Below are 23894 nucleotides of genomic sequence, written 5' to 3' on the forward strand. Positions count from 1 at the left end.
ACCCAATAAAGGAATATTTCATATATCAGTCTACTCTTCATTCTATCAGACACAGTTATCACAGCTCATACAATTTCTTTTTACACATATATGTAAGCAATGAGCCAAATTTAGTAATGCCAACATACTGAAGGAACAACATTTCTCTCTTATATATGATACACCTATATATGCACTGTCAAAGATACTTGTCTTTGAGTGAAGATTTAAGGTGATAAGACATATAAATAACTTCAACTTGAATCTGTACTGAGGCTCAGTATTTGACACAGAGTTCATGTTCACTGCTGTAATAGCTAATAATGATTAATATAATAACTATAATATTGGCCATATTATATATATTATATTTACATTACCACAGTGATATGACTTTAGTCTCATGAACAACATTAGCTAATTGTTATTTACTAACTAATCTTAAATGACTGTTCAGTACAGAAATGAAGCCCAAAAATCATGTTTTACTGTCCTGTGGTCTCAGCCTCAGATACTTATCAAATCACACAAAACTCTTGTAGAAACAAACAAACAAATGAACAAAATATGTTTTCCTTCATTTCTGTCAAACAAAGTTGTATGACACGTTTCCAGCGGTTAGTATCATGGTTGCTAGGCAACCTGGGAAGCGCGACGTAGACTAGACTGTCCCATACAGACAAACTTGCCGTTTATTTTGCAAATTGAGCTCAACACTGCCCCTAGTGTCCTGGAGCACTTCCGTCGTGTTTTGGAGTTTGCAAGTGTTTTGGAGTTTGCAAGTGTTTTGGAGTTTGCAAGTGTTTTGGAGTTTGTACGTGCTTTGTCTCTAGGGGCCACCGTAATATCCTCTTTCACATTAGAGCCACAACAGGACCCACTAGAACATGGGAACAGGTAAAAGTGATGGTAACTCAGTAAAAGCTTAGAAAGGAAAGATTTCAAATATCAAATGAGAAACAAAGAAAAACTGAAGAACTCTGATAAGGTTTGATGTCACCTGATAGGATCATTGTCACAGCCACAGTATCTTCACTTCTGATGAGCAGGTCTTATTCTCTAATGCACTGGATCATTCGTCTTTATTGTGTCATGTTTCGGCCGTGTGCAGGAACTGGACCCAAACGCAAACTCACAGGGACAGGACGTGAACTCAAAAGCACAGCTTCATTGCTGGAAACAGATCACAAACAACACTAAACTAAACTGGGAAAAGCTAATTATAATGTACTCCTGGGGTCCGTTCTTCGTACCTCGCTAAGTAAGTTAGCTGGATTTGATTGTTGACGATTTCGCGTGATCTTGGATCGTTCGGTTCTCCGAAGCTCATCCCGGACTTACTGTCATAGCAACAGATCCGTAAGCGTAAACCTGCTTGGGAGCAGGTGTGCATTGCCTTGCGTTTCTTTGCGAGTGGCACGTTTCTGTACGCTGTTGGAGACGCAGAGAACATTGGTAAAAGTGCTGTCTGCCATTCCATTCGCAAAGTATACCTGGCACTCAAGCATTTCCTGGGTGTGTTTGTGGTTTTTCCAAGCCACTTAAGACCACAGGTTGTCAAACAGGGCTTTTTTTCTATTGCAGGTACATTAAATTCGATAATGAATGTGATGCAATCATGACCTATGTCTGTAACTATAGCTCGATTGTCCGCAGGCTTCCCTAATGTGATTGGTACCATAGACTGCACACACATTGCGATCAAGGCCCCCCCAGGCCCCAATGAAGGGGATTTTGTCAATCGAAAGGGGGTTCACAGTATAAATGTGCAGGTGAGTGATACTAATATTTTAGATGGTAATATATAATGAAAAGGAGTGTGTTCACATATAATGAAATCTCTTAGATGGTGTGTGACTCTATGTGCCATATCACAAATGTGGGAGCTAAATGGCCCGGATCAGTGCATGACTCAACAATTTTCAGAGAGTCAGGGTTATGCACATTATTTGAGCGTGGTAAGAAAAAGAGACTTATTTTGATATTTCATACTTATTTTGGGCCTAACATAACAGCATTTCTCCATTACACAGGGGCCTACGATGGGATTCTCCTTGGAGACGGGGTTATGCATGCAGGCAGTACTTCATGACACCGTTCCCTGACCCCAACCTGCTACAATGCAGCTCTAGCCAGGACAAGGGCACGCATTGAAATGACCTTTGGGCAAATAAAGGGAAGATTTCAGTGTCTGAAAAGTCTGAGGGTTGCACCTGACAGGGCATGTGACATTATTGTTGCATGTGCCGTACTGCACAACATTGCCACCATCAGAAAGGAGAGGACTCCTGTGGTGGAGGTGCAGCCTGATGATGACCTCCAGCCAGTGCACTTGGACCAACCTAGTGGCAGAGCTGCACGGGACAGAATTGTGCAACACAATTTCGAATATTAAAAACATGACAAAACATATTTTTCATTGAAATTTATTTGAGCATCTTTTTCTGTCTCATCAAAAAAAAGCCAGGAAAAAAAAAATCATATATACTGTATCACGCAAGGTCATCAACAGTGCTCTGTATGAAAGTGTATTTTTACTTACTCTGAAGTTCCTTTTGAAGCAACTCGATTTCTAGTTGAACTTTTTGCCTCATTAGAGCTTGAAGTTTGATTTCACCTAGAAGCTTTTGTTTCTTTAGCTCAGTATACTCCATTTTTTGCTGGAGACTTCTCTTATAGAGCAAACGAATGTCACCCTGTTTCAATTGTAGAGACAACATTTAACGGTCAATACATGTCATATAGGAAGTAAAATTAATTACAAGACTGCCCACCTCTGTATCAGGCCTCTCTACCTGCAAATCATACTGCAGTCAGAAACACATAGAAGTACACAAGTAGATACAATTTCAGGCCAAATTATGCACTTACAGGGACTTCCTCCAAACCACAGTCATCTGACAGGGTTGCTTCACTGTCCTGTGCAATGGAAACAAAATGGTGTTACAAAGGGATGTGGTACAGCCTATTGACACACACTATCTCCCAACTTACTGTGCATTATATTACATTATATCCTCTTTCACATTAGAGCCACAACAGGACCGACTAGAACATGGGAACAGGTAAAAGTGATGGAGTGTTATGTAAAACTAGACACACAAAAAAAACCCACAACAAGTACAAAAAGCACTTTAATTAAGGCAACAACCAAATATTTTACATTGTACAAATAGAATTATGAGCTCATTTACCAGTTATGAAGGTGCTGCTGCTACTGCACCCCGGCTGCTGGTCTAAGGAAGAGCTGCCCCCAGGGATGCCCTCAACAATGGGTCTGGTGGCATTCAACCCTAGGGCCAGCTCCTCTGCCGGGGTGTGACGAGGGGGTGCAGGACCACCACCTGTCTTTTTTTGCTCTGCCCTTTTCTTGGTTGCTGTTATAAACAAACAGATTATTTCAGGGTCTCTTTTCAAGAGACTAAAAGCAATATAAGTGATAAATATTACCATTCTGTAGAATATTCTTATATTTCACTTTTACCTGTTCCCATGTTCTAGTGGGTCCTGTTGTGGCTCTAATGTGAAAGAGGATATAATGTAATATAATATAATGTGATATAATGTAATATAATATAATAGGATATGATATAATATAATATGATATAAAGTAATATAATATAATATGATATAATATAATATAATATAATATAATATGATATGATATAATATGATATAATAGGATATAATGTAATAGGATATAATGTAATATAATATAATATGATATAATATAATATAATATAATATAATATAATATGATATGATATAATATGATATAATAGGATATAATGTAATAGGATATAATGTAATATAATATAATATGATATAATGTAATATAATAGGATATAATGTAATAGGATATAATGTAATATAATATAATATGATATAATGTAATATAATAGGATATAATGTAATATAATATAATGTGATATAATGTAATATAATATAATATGATATAATATAATATAATAGGATATAATGTAATATAATATAATATGATATAATGTAATATAATAGGATATAATGTAATATAATATAATATGATATAATATAATATAATAGGATATGATATAATATAATATGATATAAAGTAATATAATATAATATGATATAATATAATATAATATAATATAATATAATATAATATAATATAATATAATATGATATAATATGATATGATATAATAGGATATAATGTAATATAATATAATATGATATAATGTAATATAATAGGATATAATGTAATATAATATAATATGATATAATGTAATATAATAGGATATAATGTAATATAATATAATAAATTACTTACGAGTTTAATTTGTCAGCAACTTTCTGCCAGCCCTCTCTCCCTTTCCCTTGCGTTTTAATTAAACTCTGAAACTCCTGAAATCCCTCAATCAAGAGTTCTTGCTCTGCTGCCGAAAAATACTGAGCGCGCTCCTTCGACATTTTCGCCGACCAATCAAAGGGTTGCCGATCAATGTTTCTACTATCGATGCGTAGCCCCTTTTAAGCCACCCAGTGATCTCACATTACTTCATCCAGCTGTACTAATCGTCAACAACAGGTGTGTTCGGAGAACCGGAATAGCGAGCTCAAAGTTGGCGCGATGATTTGACCTTGGATGTAGTAAGCGAGGTACGGAGAACGGACCCCAGGAGCCACAGGGAGAATCACACACAGCATGAGGGCGATCACGACACTGACACAGAGAAACACACGGCTCAAATACACCGGGAAATAACGAGGGAATGAGACACAGCTGGGAGAAACTGAACATAACGAGACCAAAGGGAAGCAAAACTCAATACATTCACGTAGGACACAGACCTTCAAAGTAAAACAGGAAATGTAACGTAGACGCAGACTTGACTAGGGCAGACAGAGCAACTAAGAAACACAGAGAACAACAACAGGGAGACACAGAGGGCGGCTACGAAATGCTCAGAGAACTAAAGAGAATACAAGAAAGACAAACTAAGACACCAGACTAAAGAATAAACTGGTAAACAAAGAGCTGCTGCTGAGGATCATTTTAATAGATATTGAAAAGTTCTTACCTGCAGTGATGCTGGAGAGCAAACGACGACATCAGCAAACACACATTGGTTTGATCTTTTTTCAAAACAGGAAATAAGCTGCTTGAGTGTATACAGCTGTTCCTCCAGCACACAGCAGCCAGCTCACAACACATTTCACCACACTGATGTACAGCATGACATCACCACAGCTGAAATATCATCACCACGTCCAAGTCATACTTTAGTTCTGCTCTTCTGTCCATCCACAGGTAAATCCAGCTCAGCCAACCAAAACAGACGAGCAGCTGATTTCTGTGACCGGCCTGCCTGACACCCACAGGGATGCTGCCTCCCCGAATCAACCACACCAACATAAACTAAGCAGAGAGAGCTGAGCACATCATTAAAACCACATCAGTTTCACTCTGACTTCATGCGCGGACATTTGGAAAACAAAACAGGTTGTTGCCATGACCACCACGAGGCCATGCTTGTGGTTTCAGAGCATGTGGTGTTTGACAACAGTGCAGCTCACCAGGATATCAGACAGGTTTACTTCATGCAGCAGATTTTTGAATACACACGTGGTCATATTGATGTGATCCATACCTACGTCCCTCTGTGTGTAGAAGTCCCAGACCCCCCTGTCCTCCACCTGTCCCATGCTCTCCACGGCACAGGTGGAGGAGGGTTGTTCTCCATATGCCTCAAATTCTTCAGCTGACTCCTTTTGATGTGGAGGACCTTTGGCTCTGCTCAGAGCTCCTTCCTGTTCCTCATCCGATCTCTAAGACTGAACCACAAGCAAGGAGCACTCGCACACGCTGAGGTCAAAGTTCAACTGGTTTCAACTTTGACCGCTGAGTGCTGTGACGTACCTTCGTGTGATCACTAAGTGCTGCACTAAGTTGAAGCACACGCAGAGGTTCAGTGAACAGTGTTGGGGGACGTGTTGTGGTGACGACACACTCGTCAGGATAGCTACACGGCTTTCTTCTTTATGAGTGAGCCACACGTGATTTTACTAAACATTTGAACACAATACAACACAAACTCTCGTAGATGTTGGAATTGATATTTTTTATATTGTCATTTGTGCTTAGAAATATATAATCATTTGTACGCTGATAATAATCACAGCCTTATTAGGTCTGATGAGATTCTGTGTGCACTTGTGTACCACGAGATGAGAGGAAGCAGCCTCGACGTTATAATTCCCATTAAAACTTTAGGAAAAAGATTGTGTTGTTCTGTTTCTTAAAAGTGCAAAACTCCACATGTTTAAACGTTCGTCTGAGATATGAACCATCGCAACTTCCTGTTCTTATCATTTAGTGGGACGCTTACTTCTGCTTTTCTGCATGCCTCATACATACAGTTGAAGTTCATTGAAAGGTCGTATATCTATGTATGGTATAGCTGGAAACACACACACACACACACAGAATACATGTATTTGCATATTCATGAATGATTGCTTGCTGACAATAAAAAGGGCTGCAGCGAAGGAGTTGAAGTTGGCTGAGGACAGGTGAAGCCTGGGCTGACTCCTTGTCTTGTCGAGCAGTTCGGTCTTGTGTTCCAGCGGAGTTTGTGCCCAGATAAACCCAACAGCAGTCAGAGAGATACATGCTGTGAAATGACAGGAAGCAGGCACATCGAGCACAAAGTTGGGCACAGCCACTAGCGCAACACTAATTTTGGGTCCTTTGCTCTAGTTAGCGGTGAGTGCAGCACATGACACGTCTGCTGTGAAAGGCGACTGGCCAACAGGTTCAGTAACAGAAGGAGGACATCCAGAGCTGGTCCTGGTTTAATAACAGCCTTTTGTTCATATTGCCGTGGTTAGATTTAGTTAAGGACACCTGAGGCTGGATTCAAATGGTTTATTGACCTTTTTTAGCCACTGGTTCCTGAAATAGACCATTAGGAATAATTCCTAGTTTCCATTTAGGAAAACCCAAATTGCAAAACAAAGTCTGAATTCTGATCTAGAGTCCAACGCCGACAGTGGTCACACGTGTCAAACAATCCAGGTGGAAAAGCAAGTTTAAAAAAGAATAAAATATCTAACAAACAAAAACAAAGTAAACACACAATTCCCTGAAAGGTCCCTTCATAAACTCCAACTCTGCAGCTCGGGTCATAACTTCACCCCGTTAAGAGCTCATATCACCCCAGTTCTTCAGCAGCTTCACTGGTTGCTCGTAGAAGCCAGAATAAATTTTAAAATCTTACTTCTTACATACAAGTGTGTCCATAAATCTGCTCCTGCATATTTGTGTGACCTGCTCCATATCACCACTGTTTCCCGTCCTCTCAGATCATCAGCTGTTCAGTCCTCACACGTCATCACTGAACAGAGCTTTCAGTCGCTCTGCTCCTCGGCTCTGCAACTCTCTTCCTCCTGCACTAAGAAATATTGACTCCCTCTCCGTATTTAAGTCACAGCTCAAAGCACATCTGTTTAAACTGGTTTATTCACTTTAATGCTGATTTTATCTGTTTTGCAATTTTAACTTATTTTATGTATTTTATGACTATTGTTCCTTTTATTAATTTTGTTCTTTTTAGGGTGACCTTGAGTTTCTGAAAGGCGCCCTCAAATAAAATGTATTATTATTATTGTTGTTATTATTATTATTATTATTATTATTATTATCAACTGTAGAAGGACTCACACACACATCAGTGTACTGGGATATATAAATATATTGATCCCACATCATTTTATTGATTTATTGATTTTTACATGGAAACTGAAAGTATGGAATCATATTTGCTCCAACAGATTCAACAACACGTCTCTCTTTACTTTCATTTATAATCTCGTTTTATATGGGGGCACAAAATTGAAGGATACATGAACTTCTTATTATGTACATATAAAAATACAATTACATACACTTTTACAGGAAAACATTGAGACAAACCAATATTTTCGACTGGTCCATCAGATAAAGTTAAACCGGTCTTGGTGATTTGGGCTTCTGTAGTAAGACGTACGTGCTGTCAGTCAGCTGCTTTGAACCTTTGGAGCAGAAAATAAAGAAATCTTTTATTTTTGTGACGGGAATGAAAATAACAAGTTTGACGTGATGAACATGGATGAACGTGGATGAACGTGGACAAACGTGGATGAACGTGGATGAACGTGGACAAACGTGGATGAACGTGGACAAACGTGGATGAACGTGGATGAACGTGGACAAACGTGGACAAACGTGGATGAACGTGGACAAACGTGGATGAACGTGGATGAACGTGGACAAACGTGGATGAACGTGGACAAACGTGGACGAACGTGGATGAACGTGGACAAACGTGGACGAACGTGGACAAACGTGGATGAACGTGGACAAACGTGGACGAACGTGGATAAACGTGGATGAACGTGGACAAACGTGGACGAACGTGGATAAACGTGGATGAACGTGGATGAACGTGGACAAACGTGGATGAACGTGGATGAACGTGGATGAACGTGGACAAACGTGGATGAACGTGGACAAACGTGGACGAACGTGGATGAACGTGGATAAACGTGGATAAACGTGGATAAACGTGGACGAACGTGGACGAACGTGGACGAACGTGGACGAACGTGGATAAACGTGGACGAACGTGGATAAACGTGGATGAACGTGGATAAACGTGGATGAACGTGGACGAACGTGGACGAACGTGGACGAACGTGGATGAACGTGGATAAACGTGGACGAACGTGGACGAACGTGGACGAACGTGGATAAACGTGGATGAACGTGGATGAACGTGGATAAACGTGGATAAACGTGGATGAACGTGGATAAACGTGGATGAACGTGGACGAACGTGGACGAACGTGGACGAACGTGGATGAACGTGGATAAACGTGGACGAACGTGGACGAACGTGGACGAACGTGGACGAACGTGGACGAATGTGGATAAACGTGGATGAACGTGGATAAACGTGGATAAACGTGGATAAACGTGGACAAACGTGGACGAACGTGGATAAACGTGGACAAACGTGGATGAACGTGGACAAACGTGGATGAACGTGGACAAACGTGGATGAACGTGGATGAACGTGGATGAACGTGGACAAACGTGGATGAACGTGGATGAACGTGGACAAACGTGGATGAACGTGGACAAACGTGGATGAACGTGGATGAACGTGGACAAACGTGGATGAACGTGGACAAACGTGGATGAACGTGGATGAACGTGGATGAACGTGGACAAACGTGGATGAACGTGGACAAACGTGGATGAACGTGGACAAACGTGGATGAACGTGGATGAACGTGGATGAACGTGGACGAACGTGGACAAACGTGGATGAACGTGGACAAACGTGGACGAACGTGGATGAACGTGGACAAACGTGGACGAACGTGGACAAACGTGGATGAACGTGGACAAACGTGGACGAACGTGGATGAACGTGGACAAACGTGGACGAACGTGGATAAACGTGGATGAACGTGGATAAACGTGGACGAACGTGGACGAACGTGGACGAACGTGGACGAACGTGGACGAACGTGGACGAACGTGGATAAACGTGGATGAACGTGGATGAACGTGGATGAACGTGGATGAACGTGGACGAACGTGGACGAACGTGGATAAACGTGGACGAACGTGGACGAACGTGGACGAACGTGGACGAACGTGGACGAATGTCGATAAACGTGGATGAACGTGGATAAACGTGGATAAACGTGGATAAACGTGGACGAACGTGGATAAACGTGGACGAACGTGGACGAACGTGGACGAACGTGGATAAACGTGGACGAACGTGGACGAACGTGGACGAACGTGGACGAACGTGGATAAACGTGGACGAACGTGGACGAACGTGGACGAACGTGGATAAACGTGGATGAACGTGGATAAACGTGGATGAACGTGGATGAACGTGGATAAACGTGGACGGACGTGGATGAATGTGGATAAACGTGGATGAACGTGGATAAACGTGGATGAACGTGGATGAACGTGGATAAACGTGGATAAACGTGGATGAACGTGGATAAACGTGGATCAACGTGGATGAATGTGGATCTCAGTGTAAATCTTTGTTTGGAGAATTCGAGGAGCTCAACATTAAAGTTACCTTTTTGATTTCCACCATTGAAAGACTCACCGACCAAAGAATAAGGAGAATCTGCAGGATCAGAGTCATGAATGAATACAGTTTGTAAACTGCTTTGAGAGTTTGTGCCAGCAGAGGTGTTACCGTTCATGTCTGTGGTGTGTGGCAGGTGGGTGATGGTGGCGTATGTGGGGTCGTTCTGCTTCAATAAACCTGTGAAAACAGCAAACAGCCTTCATCACATCCACATTTCACTTTCATGCTTTTACACAACAAACCAACATTTTTACCTTTTTACAGGAAGCTGTAAACTTTACTGCAGCAGTATGTAAACCTATGCGGAGCTTGTAACTATAGATACCTTTATTACTGCCAGCGTGAAAAGTGGAACCAATCAAGGAATATGTCGAGTCTGTAAGAGGACAGGACATGTTTGGATTAAATGAAGGCAGACGCAGTATTAGCAGAACGGCTGTGAAGGTCGACGGCAGCTCAGGTGTTACCGGGCAGGGTTCCAGTCTGTGGCAGGTCGGGGATGGTGGCGTATGTGGGATCATCATTTTGGTTTGACGTGTCTGTTAAAACATTCAACAGGATGTTGTAATCAGATTTTAAGGTTACTTTAACACACAGTTAGGTTTTTTTTTTTTTAAAATTGGAGACGTAAGATTGGGCACACCTGCAGCTCGGCTGCTTTGATCACACCTGCCAAAAATTAGTTTTTGTTTGCGTTTCTTTTTATTTTAAAACCATCTTCTAATGCTCAGATTGCATTATGAGTAATTGTTATGGCCCAATAAACAGTCTCTTTGCTGTTCCCATGTTAGCTTCATCAGACTCACACATACATAACGGTGTCTGCGGGGAAGAGTAACCTAGTGAGGAGCAGCTTTTTTCTGCTGGCTGGCTTTGCTTTTTTATATTCTCTACATGTGTCTCTTTGTATGTAAGGTAGAATTAAAAAGAACAACCATGCAGATGTACCTTGCAGCTCTGTCATGCAGTGTGCAGATCGCGGTCCAGCTCCTAAGAAAAAACACTGAATTACTTCTCAGTTCTTGTAACATGAAGTTTTGCAGCAGCTGGTCACACGTGGTTCTGTTGGTCACCCGAGGCCTGAACATGAAGCTGGTTCAACACACCCAGGGTATCTTTTTATCTGGATTTATCTAACATTGGTGATCAGACGCCCCGACTTCAGAGCAGATTCCAGATTTTCCCTAAATCATATCCTGGGTAAATCACCATGGTAACTTGTGCTGTGCTCAGGAGCATGATTTGAGATCAGAAAGCGATTGGAGTTTAGAGATCAGTGGGCATGACATCACCACCTACAGACCAATCAAATTGAATCCTGGACAACCGCACACCAAGAACACCTGATTAATCAAATTAACTTCACTTTGTGACAAACTGAAGAGATTTTTTTCTCCTTTATCAGAACTTTTAATATTTGAATGGATTCAGTTTAAAGTGTCAGAGCTCCAAAGTGCAGCTGTCACCTAGAAATCAATGCAGCACTGAAGATGCATTTTTAAAATAAATTACTGGAATTAAAATGTGCACTCTGTGCACTAAATCACCAGATCAGCGATTAATGATCAGGTGTTGGCAACAATGCTGCCTTCACTGGTCTTTTACAGATTTCTGATCAGCAGTAGGCGACATCTCTGGAGATAAGGATCATTTTCTGTGGACGGAGAGTCGTATGACCTGTGAAAAGGCTCTTTTAGATTGGTCACACACTGCCAACACCAGCTTGTTAATGAGAGAGCTAAGGGGAAACTCAGTGAGTTGATGAAATGTTTCAGCTGCTGATTACAAATCTATAAAGAACGTAGAAAATATAATATGCTGAGTGACCCCTCATCTGGGACTCTCCTCAGCTCTTTCTGGGATAGTGGCGCAGCTGCTCCTCTGTTGGTCTTCCTTGGTCTCTTGTGTTCTGAGGGCCTCTGGATGTCTGGAGTTTTGATCTCCTGCTGACTTTAAGAATGCCCATTTAGGATAGCCGCACATTTTGAGTGCTTCCTTTACATGTGTGTGTTCCTTCTTCTTCCTTCAGGCTTAGAGGGAACATGTTCTGCCCGGTGGTGTAGGGTCCTAATTACTCCAAGTTTGTGTTCCAGAGGGTGATGGGAGTCAAACAGGAGGTACTGGTCCGTGTGTGTGGGCTTCCGGTAAACTTCGATGTTGAGGTTGCCATTCTCTTCAATGTGCACAGCGCAGTCCAGGAAAGGCAAACAGTCATCCTTCGTGTCTTCCCTGGTGAACTTGATGTTTTTATCCACAGCGTTGATGTGCGCAGTGAAGGATTCCACTTCCTGTGTCTTGATTTTGACCCAGGTGTCGTCTACATATCTGTACCAGTGGCTGGGTACTCTTCCTTTGAAAGAGCCAAGAGCCTTCCTTTCCACTTCCTCCATGTAAAGGTTGGCTACAATAGGTGACACGGGGGAGCCCATGGCACAGCCATGTTTTTGTCTGTAATAGCCTTCGTTGTATTTGAAATATGTGGTGGTGAGGCAGAGGTCTAACAGTGTGCAAATCTGATCGGGTGTGAAGTTGGTCCTGTCCTCCAAGGAGTTGTCTTCTTGTAGTCGTTTTCTGACAGTCTCCACGGCCTCCGTGGTGGGTATGCACGTGAAGAGAGAGACTACATCAAAGGACACCATGGTTTCATCTGGATCCAGGGTAAGTTTCTGGACCTTGTCAGTGAAGTCGGTGGAGTTCTTGATGTGGTGTGGGGTGTTCCCCACGAGAGGAGCAAGGATGGTATCAAGGTGTTTTGCAATGTTATAAGTGAGTTTATGCTACTGACTATGGGTCTGAGTGGGACAGCTTCCTTGAGGATCTTAGGAAGTCCGTAAATGCAGGGTATGGCATCCCCTGGGTAAATTCAATTCAATTCAATTCAATTTTATTTATATAGCGCCAAATCACAACAAAAGTCGCCTCAAGGCGCTTCATAGATACAGAGAAAAACCCAACAATCATATGACCCCCTATGAGCAAGCACTTTGGCGACAGTGGGAAGGAAAAACTGCCTTTTAACAGGAAGAAACCTCCGGCAGAACCAGGCTCAGGGAGGGTCGGGGCCATCTGCTGTGATTGGTTGGGGTGAGAGAAGGAAGACAGGATAAAAGACATGCTGTGGAAGAGAGACAGAGATTAATAACAGATATGATTCAATGCAGAGAGGTCTGTTAATACATAGTGAGTGAGAAAGGTGACTGGAAAGGAAAAACCCAGTGCATCATGGGAATCCCACGGCAGCCTACATCTATTGCAGCATAACTAAGGGAGGATTCAGGGTCACCTGGTCCAGCCCTAACTATATGCTTTAGCAAAAAGGAAAGTAAAGGCGGTGATATGTAAGGCGGTCAATGATTTTGTCCTTTTCAAAGTCTTGAAGGCAAGCTATAACTTTCTTTTTGTAGCTGCTTGTGGGGTCTCGCTTTAAGGCTTCGTAGGTATTGTTGTCACTGAGGAGAGTAGTGATCTTTGTGTGGTAATCTGTAGTGTTTAGGACCACGGTGCATCTTCCCTTATCTGCTGGTAAAACAGTGATGTTGTGGTCTTTGCTCAGGGAAGCGACGGCTTTCTTTTCCTGTATTGTGAGGTTGGACGGAGGGACTTTGGCACTGGAGAGGGTGGCTGAGACTTTCATCCTGATTTGCTCTGCTTCTGTCTGTGATAATTTATTAATCCGTATGGCGGTTTCTGTGGCTGTGATGAGGTCCACTATGGGCAACTATGCGGAGAAATGGCAAAATTGAGTCCTTTGGCTAACACTTTGTTTTCAGGTTCAGCGAGATTCCGGTCTGAAAAGTTCTTCACCCATTTTTCCTGACTGTCCTCAGGAGTGTGTTCTTCTCTGAGTTGTGTAGATTCAGACCGAGGAGTGAGTGTTTTTGAAAGCAAGGTGTGGAATTTATTTGGACTGATTCAATAAAAGGTGAATAGTTGCTAAAGGCACAGTCACAATTTATTTTATGTTTTATTTCAGTTTTTTTTTTTGCATCTAAATCTGCAGTGAACCAAAAGGAAAGAAAGAGTAAGAAACCTTGTAAAGGAAACTTGTGTCTGGTGTCTAACGTGTGAGCTGTTAGCAGCTAGTTGTTCCCTTTTCTTTCTTTTTTAGAAAGAATGAAAACAGATTAAAGACAAGAAACTGAGCTGGACCAAAAGCTGAAACAAAGATGTGAGAATTATCAAGAGAAGAGTCTCAATGAATGAATGAATAAAGAATCTGAAGCACGACACCACAGTTTAGATTCTGGTCACGTTCTGCTTTACTCACCTCGTCTTTTAAACCTGCGTCTCCAAATAAAATAGACGGCGATGATGACGAGGATAAAGAGAAGAAGAGCACCCATTCCTAACTGGAAACCAGTTTGTTCGACTGGAAACAAACATAAATATCATTTAAACATTTTATCTACAGAACCGAACTGACAGATGTTTGTGAGCTTGTGTAAACAACAACGACACTCTGACCTTAGTTTGTTTGTTTAAATCGTACCTAATGGAATTTCTGTTGTTGTTGATTGATGAGTTCTAGTTAATGTAGCCCTTGTTGTTGTTGTTGTTGTTGGTGTTGTCGTTGTTGTTGTCGGTGTTGTTGTTGTTGTTGGTGGTGTTGTTGTTGTTGGTGTTGTTGTTGTCAGTGTTGTTGTTGTTGTTGTCGGTGTTGTTGTTGTTGTTGTTGGTGGTGTCGTTGTTGTTGTCGGTGTTGTTGTCGGTGTTGTTGTTGTTGTTGTTGTTGTTGTCGGTGTTGTTGTTGTTGTTGTTTTCGTTTTTGTTGTTGTTGTTGTTGTTGTTGTTGTTGTGGTTGTAGTTGTTGTCTTCTTACCTTGAGTAACAGACAAAATAGCTACATGAGAATTGATTAACAGAACTGACTGTTTACTTTTAATATAAGAATCTAAAACACAAATAGTTGGATGTCTGTCTGCCATCGTGGGGTACTTTATTTCTCCAAAGTGAGTTGGGGTATATATGCATATTTCTGTACAGTATGAACAGTATAGTTTGCTATACTACAGATGATTGTAAATACAATAAGAGTCTGAGATGTAAACTTTTTCATGCAGGAGTTTTTAGAGGAACGACTTCAGTTATTTATGTCTTCTATTGTTGTCCTTTGGCTGCTTTGTCACTCATTTTCCTTCCAGTCCCTGAACCTGACCATGTTCAGAGGAATGCTCTTTGTTAAGTCACTTATCACTGAATCATCTATGAATCAGTCAAGTATAAAAACAAGTTTCCTAACTCAGGGAAGGAACCAGTGTTGTGTCTACACATATCAGGCAATTCAGCAGAAAATCCATTTTAAATTGTATCTTTAGGTGTTTTGTTAATATTTAGCTTTAAATTCCATTTTATTTAGTAGATAGTGTCTAATCACAGCAACAGTTGCCTTAAGGCATCTTTTATATTGTAGATAGACCCTGACAATAATACAGAGAAAGAGAAAGACACCTATGAGCAAGCATTTGGTGACAGAGGGAACCGGAAGTGGGAACAGGAAGTGGGAACAGGAAGAAAAGAGCAGCTCCCTGTCTTCTCTGAGGACCTTCAGCAATAGCTCTCCAGGCTTCCTGAAGGACATTCAAAGCTCTTCGTTGGATGTTTCTGCCTGTTGTTCTCTGTCATTATGGTTCAGTCATGCTGAGCTCCGGCTCTGATGGTTCTCCTGTGTGTTTCTATCCATTTCTGCTTTCACTGCACTGTCAGTGAGTTTGGGATCATTGTCGTGCTGGAAAACCTCATTGTTGCCAATCAGGTGTTTTCCAGATGGTTCAATTAAACAAATGAGAACAAATCTCTTGTTTTTACAACAGGCTGCTAGAACAGGCTACCCTACATGTTTATACATCACTCTGCATTTAATCATTAGTTATATTAATCTCTGCCTCTCTTTCTCTGTCCTGTCTTCCATCACATCCAACCTGTCACTGCAGATGGCTGCTCGAGGTTACTTCCTGTTCCCTCCGCCATCTCGGCCACCCTCTGGGCCAGCTCCTCCCTCTCATGCAGCGTCCTGGGTTTCAGCACCAATGTGGCGTGAATAAGGCTCGGCAGGACCACGGGTTGTTATTGACAGCCATCTTTATTCATTCCATGGCTGCAGCTCTCTGCTGGCAGCCGCACATACATCACACCAGCACACACAACCCCGAGTCCCCGTGTTTATGCTCGGCGGGCGTGATCGCGGATGCTGTGCAGGTCCACACGGCACCGCAGACCACGCCCCACCACAAACACTGAAGGCAGTTACAAAACATATTCACGTTCAAGCTCGTTAGAACTGTACAAACTCTGCTTTTGCCTTTTATACTTCATTGCTTTAGATGGCAGTGAGTCCTGGTTTTGATTTGGAGATCACGGAGAGGATGAAAAGGGCGGAGATGGCACGTGTAACATCGACTTCTCTGATGTCATCTGTGTCAGTGTTCCTGGTCACCCAGTGTTTTCAGTTTATTTTCCACAGCCGTGTTTTTCACTGTCTGTTGTCTGTGCCAGGCTGTCTACCTGTGTATTGTGTTCCAGTTCATTCCATGCATCATTAGTTAGAGTTCAGCCGTGTACTCACCTGTCTCCAATCGTTAGTCAGTCATGCATTTGGACTGGTGAATGGTAAATGGAGTACTGGAGTACTCAAAGCGCTCTATACAACACGCAGCATCCACCCCATACACACCCATTCACACAAGCACTATTATCTATACGTTGAGTGCTTTCTAACTATCATTCATTCATACTCTGATGGATGCATCGGAGAGCAAGTCGGGGTTAGTATCTTGCCCAAGGATATTTGGCATGCAGACTAGAGGAGCCAGGGATCGAACTTCCAACCTTCCGATCAGCAGCTGACCTGCTCTTCCTCCTGAGCTACAGCCGCCCTATTGAAGCCCTCAGTTCCCTCCAGTCCTTTGTCGTGTCACAGATGTTGCCTATCCCGAGTGTTCTGCTCAAATCAGTCCGTTCATGTTCTGTTCATCCACTCTCTGTGATAAACACCGTGGTAATCCTTCACTAATCAACGAGTCCTGCGTTTGCTTCATCTCTTCCTCCACACAGGAAGCTCCTGACAATCTGCATCTGATGTAATAACTCAAATGGAAATATTTTCTGATGCAATTTCACATTTTTTTCTTTATTAAAGAAAATAATGGTGGATTCTCCCCACAGCGCTCTTCTTCCTATAATAAATATAATTCCATTCTCATCATTTATAACTTTGACTCTTGAAGTAAATTTGATTGGTCACCAGTGAACTGTGGGAATCTTTACTGTGCATCACAAAGCTGTTGTTGGACAGGAACAGCAGACAGTCATTGTTGGACTGAGCTGTGTCCTGGCATCTTTCTTTAAACCTGAAACCACCTGCATGCAGAGCGTGCTGCACTCGGCTTCTCTAACAGCAACAAGTTTCACATCAACCTGGTTAGTCTATGCTTCCTCTGCACTGACCACCTGTTACATCTGCTTTCACTTAAACCATCGACCGATGCTGTCTGCATTTGAGATTTTATGTCGTTATTTTACATTGTGGAGTTTTATGTGAGTATGTATTTAAAAGGATTAATTCATAACAATGTTACGTTTTACTTTTTACTGACTTATACAAACAGATCTCTTCTTACTTGTCAGGACGTGATGTTCCAAATTCAGATTTGAAATGATTGACGTACTGTGGGAATCTTTACTGTGCATCACAAAGCTGCTGCTGAACAGGAACAGCAGACTGTCACTACTGTGCTCAGCTGTGTATTTGCGTCTTGCTCAAAACCTCAAACAGCTTGCATGCGAGTGTGTGGTACTTTCATATCTCAGAGTTAAACCTGGCCTAACTTTGTCTACATGTACAACACTCTGTGAGACTGAAACACACTGAAAGCTTCTTTCTTCAGTCTGACTCCTATTGAATCGTTTCTTTACATAATCAGATCCATGCAGCACTGTTTCTGGGTCAGTTTTTATTAAAAACCAGCCTGTCAGTGTGTCGCTGTGGATGTTTCACTCCTGAACCACAGTGGAGACACAAGCTGATGGTCTGAGTCAGGCTGACACTAACAGTCAGAGCAGAATCAGCCTGCTGATTGTGTTCATGTGTCTCACCTCTGTCAGGTCTCCGTCCTTTGGTCACAGTCAGATAAACAGCTGGTTTTCCATCACAGTAGTACAGTCCAGAGTCAGCAGGCTCAGCGTCTCTTATTGTTAATGTTTTGTCTCTACGGGAAAAAGAAATCCTTCCTTCATTTATTTCTCCAGAGTCTCGTCTCCATGTTGGAACAGCTGATCCTCTAACATCACCAGGACATTTCAGTGAGATGCTGCCTCTCTCTTCAACGCTGCGTTTTATTGTTCCTGTGAATAACAAATGAATGTGTGACTAAAAACCACGATTGAGTTTGTAAAATGGACAATTATTGACTTTTCTCGTGTTCATTATGAAATCAGGGCCAAAACAAACAAACAAACAAATAAAAACAAACAATATCAAAACAGCAAAAGCAAATAGCTAATTAAAGAAATGTGATAAATGAACCTATTGAGACCTGACGGCTGTATCTAGATTACGGGGTTAGAAGGCATGTTGAGCCTAAGGCTCGGTTTTTCAAAGTTACCATGGTAACTGGAACATGGAACCTGGTTTTGTTACAGTTTCAGTGTAAAACTGGGAATTAGTGACACATTTATCATTTCAAATAATTCATCCCAACATGCAAACTGTGATGCATCGATGTGCTTGAGTTGGTGATACAGAGAATGGACAGTTTTATTTTTGGTCTCTACTACACAACTGCTATTAGAGTTAAGAGAAGAAAGGTTACAAAGCTGGATCATCCTGTTTGCACACTGTTAATTATAGAGAATATTAACATTTATTTAATTTATTTAGTCATTTACATGTACTCTTCATTGGGCTTTAATACCGTGTCAGACATAAAGCCAATGAATGGCTTTTTAAATTTTTTAAAATAATCACGTCCCAAAAATCAAACGACCCCCTGTGATGTGAGTAACGGCGACAGTGGGGAGGAAAAACTCCCTTTAACAGAAAAAAACCTCCGGCAGAAACAGGGCTCAGGGAGGGGCGGGGCCATCTGCTGCGACCATTTGAGAGTAAACACGTAGAGAGTGAAGAAGAAACACCCAGTGCATCATGGGAATCCCCGGCAGCCTACGTCTATTGCAGCATAACTAAGGGAGGATTCAGGGTCACCTGGTCCAGCCCTAACTATATGCTTTAGCAAAAAGGAAAGTTTGAAGCCTAATCTTAAAAGTAGAGATAGTGTCTGTCTCCTGAATCCAAACTGGAAGCTGGTTCCACAGAAGAGGGGCCTGAAAACTGAAGGCTCTCCCTCCCATTCTACTTTTAAATACTCTAGGAACAACAAGTAGGCCTGCAGAGCGAGAGCGAAGTGCTCTAATAGGGTGATATGGTACTACAAGGTCATTAAGATAAGATGGGGCCTGATTATTTAAGACCTTGTATGTGAGGAGCAGGATTTTGAATTCTGGATTTAACAGGAAGCCAAAACAGGAGAAATATGCTCTCTCTTTCTAGTCCCTGTCAGGACTCTTGCTGCAGCATTTTGGATTAGCTGAAGGCTTTTCAGGGAGTTTTTAGGACTTCCTGATAATAATGAATTACAGTAGTCCAGCCTGGAAGTAATAAATGCATGAACTAGTTTTTCAGCGTCACTCTGAGACAGGATATTTCTAACTTTAGAGATGTTGCACAAATGGAAGAAAGCAGTCTTACATATTTGTTTAATATGTGCATTGAAGGACATGTCCTGGTCAAAAATGACTCCAAGGTTCCTCACAGTGTTACTGGAGGCCAAGGTAATGCCATCCAGAGGAAGAATCTGGTTAGATACCATATTTCTAAGATTTTCAGCGCCGAGTACAATGACCTCAGTTTGATCTGAATTAAGAAGCAGAAAGTCAGAGGTCAGATTAAACAACCTCCAGTTTCTTGATAAAGCCCTATGGCTGGAAAAGCAGATTAATGGACACCTCTGTTGCCTTGTTTGCAGCACTATTGTTGGCATTTGTTGTTGTAATATTTACAGTGTTTATGGTTCAATACTGTGTCTGACTGAATCACACCAGGCTGCATAATTGTTCCATTTTCTGTGAAAGACCACATTAACCGTCCAACGTGTTCCGACTCCTGATCACGTTCCAGTAGAATCAAAACTAAAGTGCCAACAACAGCAACAATCCCCACATCACATTTATACCACACATTTGTGTTGCTGCACTCTCGTTACAGCACACAGAGAAACTTGGTAACCACGTTACCAGCGGTCACTGCACAATAACCCATAAATGCTTCAGTGTGATCACATCAGCTGAAGTTCAGATCTGTGGTTTGAGTTTACAGAGAGCAGAGATAAGACTTTCATTATTATGTAGCTGCTCACTGGTTACTGCAGTATGTGAGGTTTACACATGAAGAACATTACAGTTATTATTTTATATAAAATGCAAACACAGCATTTATTAATACACTGATGTTTGAGGGTCTTGATGCATTCTCAATCATCAATATGATATTGTCATGAACTGGCTGTGTGGAGGCAGATGAGGACCCAAACGCAAAACTCAAGCAGACAAAAAGCTGAACTCAAAATCACTGCTTTATTGCAGGCCTTACAAAGAAACAGAACTAAACTGGGAATGCTAACAGAAGACCGAGGGCACACAGGTTCGGGGAAGAGACATTGACGACGCGACCCTGAACTGAGGGAGACATGCACATAAATACACAGAGGGTTAACGAGGGAAGTGGGAGCACACGGGGAACACAGCTGACACAGATAATCGTAACGAGACAGGGCAGGAGTGAACACAACATGACGCATACTGACGAGAGACTGTCAAAGTAAAACAGGAAGTACACAGAGGTTCAGACAGGAGGAGAGAGAGCACAGACATAACGGGCTGGGAAAACATTGAATGAAACACAAGGAGGGGAAACGAGGGCTCACAGATACACAGAGGGGCACACAGGGGGTAATCAAATAAGGAACATCTTTAACAGAACCTAGGAACCACGGCATAAGGAACAAAATACAAGAAAACTAAGAATGCTGGGCCAACTTGGCCCAGGACCATGACATATGTAGCTGCTCACTGGCTACTGCAGTATGTGAGGTTTACACATGAAGAACATTACAGTTATTATTTTATATAAAATGCAAACGCAGCATTTATTAACACACTGATGTTTGAGGTTTTTTTTAAATCAGAAATGATTTTTAGAGAGTAAACAGGTTAATGCTGATAAAGTCTGATGTTACCTGGGATCACTGTCAGCTCCTCTGCCAGGTAACTATTACAGAAGTATCTGCCAGAGTCTGAGGGAGCAGCTCTGAGGACGATCAGAGTCCCGTCAGCCAGTGAACTGTATCGTTTCTGTGGATCTTTGATGTGTTTTATAGTTTTGTCTCCATCAGCTGTAAGTATGTCAGCTTTGCTTCCTCCACTCTCTCTGCTCCACCTCACTTCACCCTGTAGATAGTAAGGACAGCGCACAGTGAGCTGCGTCCCCTCTGTAACTACTTCACGGGTTAAACCTGTAAAACAAAAACATTTTTAAAATCATGTCTCAGACTCACTGAGTTAACAGAGTTACACGTTAACATCACATGACTCCCTGTCTCATGAAAAGTGACCTGAGTGTCACTCTGTGCTCACGTTTAAGTTCAATAAAATTCAACTTTGAGCATCACACGATCATCCTGACAGAAGTTAACTGACAGGATGTTAGGAAACAGCAGGATATTTGCTGTTTCCTGGTTGTAAATTCTTAAAGCTTTAGTCTGAAAATGATTATTTCATCATCTTATTATAAATCAATCAATAAAAAGCTGAACTTCAGGTCAAAATCACCGTTTTTCATTAATGTTGTTTTAAAAACAGTTCGTCTAAAACAAACAGAGAATTTCATTTTTAAAACTTTTCTTCCGGAAGATGAAACGTTTGAGCTACACTCACACCATAACTCGACTTCCTGTGATCGTGTGTCTGCTTCACACTTTGAACTCATTTTCTATAATCTTGTGAAATCCCTGAAACTACAAACACCAACACAAATGCACATGTGTGAGAACTATAAAGTATATCAGACATTAATGCAAAGTTTCCCACCTGCTGTGACAGGACAGCTCAGAGCGCAGGCTAACAGGCAGCAGTAGATGTTCACCCACATCCTGACAGGCTGAGTGTCTGAACTCACAGTGACCACAGTTTGTGTTTGAACAGAGAACAGGAAGTCAGCGCCTCTGTGAACACGCCTTCTATTTCTGAGGTTCTGTGGTCAGAGAACAGACGCTTTCTCTCTTTATTATAATCTGTTACACTTGTTTCAACTCCAGTGACTGTAACTAAACTTACCGACTGCTGTCAGAACTCAGACACACAGATACATGATGGAGATTCGTTTATTCACCTGCCTGTGTCAGAATCACAACAACTCATGTTTAAAACTTCTTTTAGTGTTTTTCGTTCTTCGTGTATTAGACAGAGACGTGTTTCATGGATCAGCAGACAAAGACAAATATAAATGAGGGGATGAACTGAAGTGATGCTGTGTCCAGTTTAGATTAAAATGAAAGCTGGAATCAGCGCAGAGGTCTCGAGGTGAGAGCCTCTCCACTCCACACTGGAAGGAGCCAATAGATGCTTTGCATCCCATAGCTGAGGTGCTGCCCCGACCCCGGGGCAGAGCCAGAACCTGATGGACACATCGTGTCTCCCAGCCGGTTTGGAAATGCTTCACCCCCCCCAGGAGAGCTGCAGGAGGTGGCTGGAGGGGAGCGAGTCCACGGTGAAGACACTGACAGCTGCTGATTTATGATCAGTGGAAACTGAGAGGCTGACAGGAAGTCGTCTTCACTCTGCAAGATAATTCCTCCACAGCTGATTTCTAACTGATCTCTGATCTGTAGAAGAGCTCTATCTGTATAACTTCCTATCAGCTATCAGGAGCTAAATCATTCCCCTGCACACAGACAGACTCTTAAAAGAGCCGAGTGACGTGGTTACAGTCATCAGAGATCATAATTAATGTTAGAGTCACACAGCTCACATCTCTGTGTGGAGGACAGTCATGCAATGGTAAATGGTCTGTGTTTGTACAGCGCTTTACTCGTCCCCAAGGACCCCAAAGTGCTTTACACACTGTCAGGGATAAGAGAAATATTTTAATGTGTATCTGCTCATTATATTGTTTTATGTACTTTAATGAAGGCTTGTAGAGCAAGGCCACTTTTAACTCACAAACTAAGTGAAAAACAGGAAGTTTTAGTGCACAGCCATATTAATAGATAAGACACTGAAATGAGGAACTTGCCATATAAGCAATGTTTGAGACTGTGTGATGTGTAAAGTACCAAAATAAAACCTATATGAAGCACAGTTTATGATTCTAATGTTAGAGCTCTTGCAACTGGCGTCTGAGCTGTGCAGAGGTCTCTCTCTTCTGGAAGATGATTGATCCTCTGTTCGATCATGGGGACAAAAGAATCGGGTTTAATATCACCCATTCACACACACATTCACACACTGGTGATGGCAGCTACATTGTAGCCACAGCCACCCTGGGGCGCACTGACAGAGGCGAGGCTGCTGGACACTGGCGCCACCGGGCCCTCTGACCACCACCAGTAGGCAACAGGTGAAGCGTCTCACCCAAGGACACAACGACCGAGACTGTCCAAGCCGGGGCTCGAACCGGCAACTCTTGAGCCACGATCGCACCTGGAAAGTTAATAAG

At 42.0% G+C, this 23894-nt stretch overlaps 1 protein-coding gene across 2 annotated transcripts; it reads right to left on the reverse strand.

Moving 5' to 3' along the window:
• Positions 1-7686: 7686 nt before the first annotated feature.
• LOC146492495 (uncharacterized) lies at positions 7687-22532 on the reverse strand. 2 transcript variants are annotated; one of them, XM_085148573.1, is made up of 11 exons: positions 22268-22532; positions 21418-21693; positions 18221-18469; positions 14619-14948; positions 14397-14498; positions 11078-11119; positions 10597-10668; positions 10455-10505; positions 10238-10306; positions 10115-10165; positions 7687-8033 (listed from the first exon to the last, which is right to left on the reverse strand). In XM_085148573.1, the coding sequence occupies exons 1-11, from the start codon at positions 22326-22328 to the stop codon at positions 7966-7968; spliced, it is 1371 nt and encodes a 456-aa protein (XP_085004699.1). In that variant the 5' UTR covers positions 22329-22532; the 3' UTR covers positions 7687-7965. The 2 variants fall into 2 exon arrangements, with proteins under 2 accessions (XP_085004699.1, XP_085004697.1); XM_085148571.1 differs by having other exon boundaries at positions 10115-10306.
• Positions 22533-23894: the final 1362 nt, after the last annotated feature.

The sequence above is a fragment of the Neolamprologus multifasciatus genome, chromosome 22 (genome assembly GCF_963576455.1).
Source record: "Neolamprologus multifasciatus chromosome 22, fNeoMul1.2, whole genome shotgun sequence".
In the NCBI taxonomy this organism is placed as follows: Eukaryota; Metazoa; Chordata; class Actinopteri; order Cichliformes; family Cichlidae; genus Neolamprologus; species Neolamprologus multifasciatus.

What these genes read in the sequence shown, in the direction of transcription:
- LOC146492495 (XM_085148571.1), bottom strand. Translation starts at nt 22,328, where the DNA reads ATGTGGGTGAACATCTACTGCTGCCTGTTAGCCTGCGCTCTGAGCTGT. An exon ending in ACAGACTGGAACCCTGCCCG is followed by an intron (nt 10,506 to 10,596) that starts GTAACACCTGAG and finishes GTCCTCTTACAG; the next exon opens with ACTCGACATATTCCTTGATT. An exon ending in TCACGCTGGCAGTAATAAAG is followed by an intron (nt 10,307 to 10,454) that starts GTATCTATAGTT and finishes CTGTTTTCACAG; the next exon opens with GTTTATTGAAGCAGAACGAC.